We start from the raw sequence: 7,363 nt of genomic DNA on the forward strand, positions 1-7,363 counted from the left end.
AATACATCTCTGAGTCATTGGAAGCAGGACTCATTCGGCCTTCCTCCGCTCCGGTGGCGGCCGGTTTTTTCTTTGTTGGGAAGAAGGACGGAGACCTTCGACCCTGCATCGACTATCGCCAGCTCAACGAGATCACCATTAAGAACAAGTATCCTCTACCTCTCATGAACTCCACCTTCGAGCCTCTCACCCAGGCTACCGTCTTTACCAAGCTGGACCTCCGGAGTGCCTACCATCTAGTCCGTATCCGAGAGGGCGATGAATGGAAGACCGCCTTCAAGACTCCCAGGGGCCACTACGAGTACCTGGTGATGCCGTTCGGCCTCACCAACGCTCCGGCGGTATTCCAGGCGCTCATGAACGACGTCCTTCGTGACATGCTGGAGGAGTTTGTGGTAGTATACCTAGACGACATCCTCATCTTCTCCAAGACCCTCGAGGAACACATCCAGCATGTCCGCCGTGTGCTGGAGCGCCTCCTCCACAATCGGCTCTTCGTCAAGGCGGAGAAGTGCCGCTTCCACTCCGACTCCGTCGATTACCTGGGCTTCATCGTGGAGAAGGGCTTGACCCGAGCTAATCCTCGCAAGATCCTGGCCGTGGAGGAATGGCCGGAACCCACCTCTCGGAAGGAGTTACAGAGCTTCCTCGGGTTCGCCAACTTCTACCGAAGGTTCATCCGGAACTACAGTCAAGTGGCGGAACCACTTACCAGACTGACCTCTCCCGCCCTGCCGTTCGACTGGTCCCCAGCGGCGTGTGCTGCGTTCCGCTCCCTCAAGAAGAGGTTCACTTCCGCCCCGATCTTGCTCCATCCAGACCCCAAGAGACAGTTCATCGTTGAGGTGGACGCCTCGGATACTGGACTGGGGGCTATCTTATCCCAACGGTCGGCAACGGACCGGAAGGTACATCCGTGCGCCTTCTACTCGCATCGGTTCCTCCCTGCCGAGAGGAACTATGACATCGGCAATCGGGAGCTGCTGGCGGTTGTGGCTGCCTTGGAGGAGTGACGTCATTGGCTAGAGGGGGCAGAGGAGCCGTTTACCATTTGGACGGACCACAAGAACCTGACGTACATCCGTGCTTCCAAGCGCCTCAATGGCCGGGAGGTAAGATGGGCCAGCTTCCTCAGTCGGTTCGACTTCTCGCTGATGTTTCTCCCTGGTTCCCGCAACACGAAGGCCGACTCCCTGTCCCGGTTACACTCCAAGGGGGCTCCAACCACTGAGGACCCGACTCCCATCCTCCCAGAGGCCAGGGTGGTAGGAGTCGTCACCTTGGGCATCGAGGGGGTGGTAAGGCGTGCCCTACGCTTCCATCGCGCTCCAGGCAATGTACCGGTTCATCGTCTCTTCGTCCCCGACTCGGTCCGGTCCCGGGTCCTCCAGTGGGGCCATACCAGCCGGTTCGCCTGCCACCCGGGCGTTCATCGCACGTTCTCCTTCCTGGCTCGTCGATTCTGGTGGCCCACCATGAGGAACGACGTCAAGGAGTTCGTACTGGCCTGCGCAGTCTGCGCCCGCAGCAAGGCCTCCCACCAGGCACCCTCCGGGCTATTACAGCCGCTTCCCATTCCGAGCCGTCCTTGGTCACATGTGGCGCTGGACTTCGTCATGGGTCTTCCCTCCTCCCAGGGGAACACGTGCCTTCTGACCGTGGTGGATCGGTTCAGCAAGGGGGTTCACCTCGTGGCCCTTCCCAAACTTCCCTCGGCGGCCGAGACGGCGGACCTCCTGACACACCACGTGTTTCGCCTCCATGGTTTTCCCCAGGACGTCGTCTCGGACCGGGGGCCCCAGTTCACTTCCCAGGTATGGCGGGCTTTTTGCAAGGGATTGGGGGCAACGGTCAGTCTTTCCTCTGGTTATCATCCCCAGACTAATGGACAAACGGAGAGGATGAACCAGAGCGTGGAGTCTGCTCTTCGGTGTGTGGCTGCCGAGAGACCAGCTTCTTGGAGCCGTTTCCTTCCCTGGGTCGAGTACTCCATCAACTCCATGGTCAGTTCCGCCACCGGCCTCTCACCCTTTGAGGTATCCCTGGGCTACCAACCCCCTCTTTTCCCTGCACAGGAGACGGAGGTGGCGGTTCCCTCCGTGCAGGACCACCTCGACCGGTGCCGTCGGGTCTGGGAGATCGCCAGGACCGCGCTGCTCCGGTCATCAGAGCGCGCCTGTCGTGGGGCTGACCGGCGCCGGGTTCCTGCGCCGACGTACCACCCTGGGCAGAGGGTGTGGCTTTCCGCGAGGGACCTCCCACTTCGGTCCTCGGCCAAGAAACTTAACCCCCGGTTCGTCGGACCTTTCGAGGTTCTGAAGGTACTCAGTCCGGCGGCGGTGCGTCTTAAGCTTCCTGCGTCCATGCACATTCACCCCGTTTTTCATGTGTCCCGGGTTAAGCCTGTCTCTCTCAGTCCCCTGATGCCTCCTGCTCCGGATCCACCTCCTCCCAAGATGTCACCCCCAGTGGCAGGTCCGCCGGTTGATGGGCGTTCGACGGCGGGGTCGGGGGTTCCAGTACCTGGTGGACTGGGAGGGGTACGGTCCGGAGGAACGGAGCTGGGTCTCCCGCCAGCTCATCGTGGATCCCGGCCTGATCGCCGACTTCCATCGTGCCCATCCGGGCGAGCCGGGTCGGCCTGGTCGCCGGGTGGCTCCCGTGGAGGGGGGGGTACTGTGAGGTTTTGTCCGCTCCCCACCCACTCGCTCCGTTCCTTTAAGGTATTTTGTTAATTAATTGCATTCCCCGCCTCACGCTTCTTTCCTGTAAGATGCCGTGTTGATTGGTGCTCTCCCCACCACACGCTTCTGGAGCAATGATCAATTTCATCCCGCAGCTGTCACAGCTTGTCATTAAGCGCCCCGTGGCTTTATATATCCTGATCTCCCTAATATCGATGTTGGATCGTTTTGAATATTCCCTGCATCTGTCTTTCTTTCCCGTCGCTGTCTGTTGCTCCCCAGGACTCTCGTGAAGTATCCCTGTTGGAGAACCTGATTCCCCGTACGAAGCTACGCCTCGTTTATCTGCCCGCCTTACCCGTTGCGCTCTGGTGAGTTTTTGGAAACAGTTCTTTTTGGATCACTCGTTTTTTGTGTGTTTGTGAAACACCGAAGAGATCCCGTTTTTGTTATACTGTTCTCACCTATTTTTTGTTGTTGGATTTACACCTTGGATTACCGTATTGTTTTTTCTCTGGACTCTGCTAACTGTGTGTATCACACCGAAGATCAAGTCACTTGGATATTTGTTTGGATCAGTCACCTCTCTGTTTCTGTTGTGCGCTGAGCTAACTGGGATTTCTCTCTCCCCCTCCGTTTCCACCTGGAGTGTATGCTGGGGGGATCTGCAGAGATCTGACAGATTCCCCGTTTGTTCTGTTCTCCACCTAATTCAATCTTGTGACTCTGAGAATAAACACGCCCTTGTTTTTGGCTAACTCTGAAACAACTCTCTCTGTGCCGTTGCGCTTGGGGTCGGTTACAAACCCTAACACTATCAGAAGAATAGACAGTCAGAAAAAAAGTTAATACTTTTACTTTTTAGTACTTGAGTACATTTAAAAGTAGAAACTTTTAGACTTGTACTCAAGTGTGTTTTTAGCCAGATACTCTGACTTTTACTTGAGTACGATTTTGAGATGGTACCCATACTTTCACTTAAGTATAATTTCTGGGTACTTTTTACACCCCTGATTATATTCCATTATATCTTTGTCAACGGGTACTTGCATGTTTCCTTTACATCAGTGGTGCCCAACCAGTCGATCGCGATCAACAGGTAGATCGCGGGCTGATTTCAAGTAGATCTCGATTAATAAATTTCGATTATAAAAATCAAAATCAACTCTGCCTCTCCTTGTTAACTACAACAAGCAATGCTGTTTGTTATTTAAGATGAGGTCGGACTCGGCACTGACAGATTTGTGTTCATTATGCTGCTTTTATAAAGCCTCAAATGACGGCTTACAATATACAATTTTGGCTGGTAGCTCTCGGCTAGGTGGTAAATTAAAAAGTAGATCTTGGTTCAAAAAAGGTTGGGCACCCCTGCTTTATATAAATAAATGTCCACAATAAATTGATGCAGAAAAGGCACAAATTGGTGCAGAAAAGTACACCAGAATGCAGGAAATTAAGTGTTTGATGAAAACATCCTGGGGGAGGCCTGCAGACCACCGAATTACTAATTACTATCCAGCTGATAAAGCCCCAAAAGCTGATGGGAAAGACGCAACGTTTGATGCCGTGGGTGACGGTGGGTGATGTGCCAACGTCCTGCCCATCAGTTTGTTAGTTAAACACATGACATGACATGAGAAAGAGAGAGAGAGAGAGAGAGAGAGAGAGAGAGAGAGAGAGAGAGAGAGAGAGAGAGAGAGAGAGAGAGAGAGAGAGAGAGAGAGAGAGAGAGAGAGAGAGTCGTATGATAGATGAGATAAGATTAACCTCACGTGGAATATTTTCAAATGAATCACACGCTACTTATTATAACTGTAGGCCTATGGTATGTATTTATAGTGTGGTTCTTCTAACACATAGGAATAAAGTAGTGCAGAGAGTATGATCTAAGCCCTGAGCTGCTTTACTGCCAGTGTGGAAACCATCCACAGAATATACTGATCTCTTAGGCTCCATATCACCAGTAGGGAATAAAATTAAAATAATGAATAAAATTAAACGAGAGAGAGAGAAATGAGAGAAGGGAGGTGGGCTCTTTTTTATTACAATACTCAAGACACTCAAGTCCGTTTTCAGTAAATAAAAAGACACGGTCATGTGATGGAATCCCTTAGCCAGTTATGGCCTCGGATTATATATATTTTTCCTTTTCCACTAATAAGCGCATTAGGAAACAGCGGTCTTAATCTGCTGATAATTGGCGGCGGCATGGAAAGAAACTCGCTCCCGGCCAGGAGAGCCAGGCTGACTCTCACACCGAGAGTTCCCCCGGGAAGCTCCTTGATGCTCGGTGAGATGAAGATGATTTCTATAGACACAGTGTTTGGAGTCGGGACCGTTGGTACGAAGCCTGAATCTGAACCTGATGGACGGCTCCCCCCCCCCCCCCCCCCCCCGGTGTAGTGGGCACTGGTGGCGATTGCTAATAAGCTTTGTCGCTTGTTTCCCACAGACAAAATGGAAAGAATGTGAGGATTGGTGCGCTTAAGAGCGATACTTGTCTGATTCTCTTAGCGGCTACATAACCGCAGGGTTGGCTACCATGGCGGCTAGCCACTCTTGTTAGCAGCGCCGCTGTTGAGGTCAACAACCCCTCTGGCTACTGGACTTCTTTAGCATTAGACTCAGTCGAGGAGTGAACACTTTGTATCAGGTATAGGCTAGAAACAATCACAAGGTCTTTGGTTGAGCTAACTACATCTATGCCAGCGCATAGCAAGCTGTCTTTCCGACCTAGTCAATGGACTTGTGAAACTAGTCACTGAGAAAACATCTGGTATTGGATCATAGATTGATCTGATGATCGGTGGCGTGTCAAAATCAGTAATGGTGACAACTGCTGTTGAGAGTAAGTGTGGACAGGATCAAGATAAATAATTTTCACTGATCTGCAATCACTCGATCATTGTTTTGTCTGGAGATGGGAGAGGAGAGGTGTCTTGATTCTGAGGAAAACTACAGCCAACCGTCCTGCAGCTAACTGTGTGGTCAGCTGGGGCTGGCTGGAGGTCAGTGAGAAAGACGTAATCAGAGCCATGGAGTGGAATGCCGCTATCAGCTTAAGTGAGACTCCGGTCACGTTTAGCAATATGACCCCTGACCCCGTGGCCTGTTGGGTCAATCAGTCATAGGATTGTCAATTGGGCAACTTTGATGTTTCTTACCGCTGTGGACAGTCTTGATGCCAGTGTCATCTCCAGGTTGCCTTTGAGGCCCAGCAGTGCTGGGACCAGGATGAACACCTCTGTCACCTCCGTGAACACCGTCCAGTGCTGCAAACACAACCCACAAACAACGTCATGTTATTGGATACACATTGCAAGGTGGGAACAGAGCCAGATATTCACATTCAAAGAAATAGAACACAGTCATCTACGTAGAGTTGTATTATCAGCAAACAGGATGAGGATGGCTTGCTTGCTGACTCTGCTCTCTGCATCTCTTATCGATTCCGTTGTGACACCAGATCTGTGTGAGAGGCTGGATGTTCTGTCTCTATATTATGTCTTTATTATAACGGTTCTCTCTTATCAGGACAACAAGGTCATCAAGGACTCCAGCCACCCGAACAACTGCCTCTTTGAACTGCTGCGGTCAGGCAAGCGATACCGGAGTCTCAAGGCGAGCACAGAAAGACTCAGAAGAAGCTTCTATCCCCAGGCCATCAGGCTGCTCAACGAACAATAAACACTATGCAACAACCATCAAATGCACACAGCACACACATCCACACGCACACACTCATTTTAAACAAACAACACACTGCAGCACCCACTCTCCACACTTTAGATCACCTAAACACACTTTATATTTATTGGTAAAGGATTTGCACTACAACTCGTACACCTTACTGTAAATTGTACCTAAATTGTACCTCATCCCATTTCTGCTTTGCACTATATAGTATTGTATATTACTATATTGCATAGTATATTGTATATTGTATGGTAACTCAGTTACTTCTAGTCTGCATCGAACATTGTACATATGTCTATACTGAACACTGTGACCTCTATTTTTACTTCTTTTTACATGCTACTTTATTTTATTTCATACTTATCTTGTCTAGCACAGTCTCTGGAGCGTAACAGTAAGAAGCATTTTGTATAAAAGTATTCTGTACTTCTGTATGACAACTATTAAAGAAACTTGAAACTATCCTGCCATGATTCATCATCCTCCTCTGCACCTGGCCTTTCTCTCTACTTCACTTTTCTCAACCCCCCCATTGATCCACTGTGTCTGTCGATCCGTTTTTAATTCCTTTTCAATTACTAGTATCCATTTGATGGACAGACAAATGTAGAGGTAGATGTAATTGACAAAAAAGAAACCAATGGACAGCAATACCTTCTGTTCATCTTCTATCAGTTTATTGACGGATCAATGCAGCTGCACAGAGCTCCTCTCCAGTCGAGCTGCTATGGGGTTTAAACTTTAATCCGAAATAACCTGTCATGTCATCTCTAGAGCCTCCTTTCTCTCCTTCCCTCAAAGTAAAATCGACTCTAAATGAAAGTGAAACTTAAGCTATACTGCGGCTCGGCTGCACAGAGACCTATATGCAATAGATCTGCTGTCCACGCAGACACGTTCAGTTTATAATGTTGTCTGACTACAATTCTTTTTACATATTAGAGTTTTTCTATTTGAGGAATGTGGGCACTGATATGCGAAGA

At 49.9% G+C, this 7,363-nt stretch overlaps 1 protein-coding gene across 1 annotated transcript in view; it reads right to left on the reverse strand.

Moving 5' to 3' along the window:
* Positions 1-7,363, reverse strand: part of slc41a1 (solute carrier family 41 member 1) — a 51,064-nt gene that overhangs the window by 36,185 nt on the left and 7,516 nt on the right. The window contains exon 2 of the mRNA XM_084316408.1: positions 5,849-5,956. Within this exon, the coding sequence (XP_084172534.1) occupies positions 5,849-5,956 (108 nt within the window). The remainder of the gene's footprint in view (positions 1-5,848; positions 5,957-7,363) is intronic.

The sequence above is a fragment of the Notolepis coatsorum genome (genome assembly GCF_963971535.1).
Source record: "Notolepis coatsorum genome assembly, chromosome: 6".
NCBI lineage: Eukaryota > Metazoa > Chordata > Actinopteri > Aulopiformes > Paralepididae > Notolepis > Notolepis coatsorum.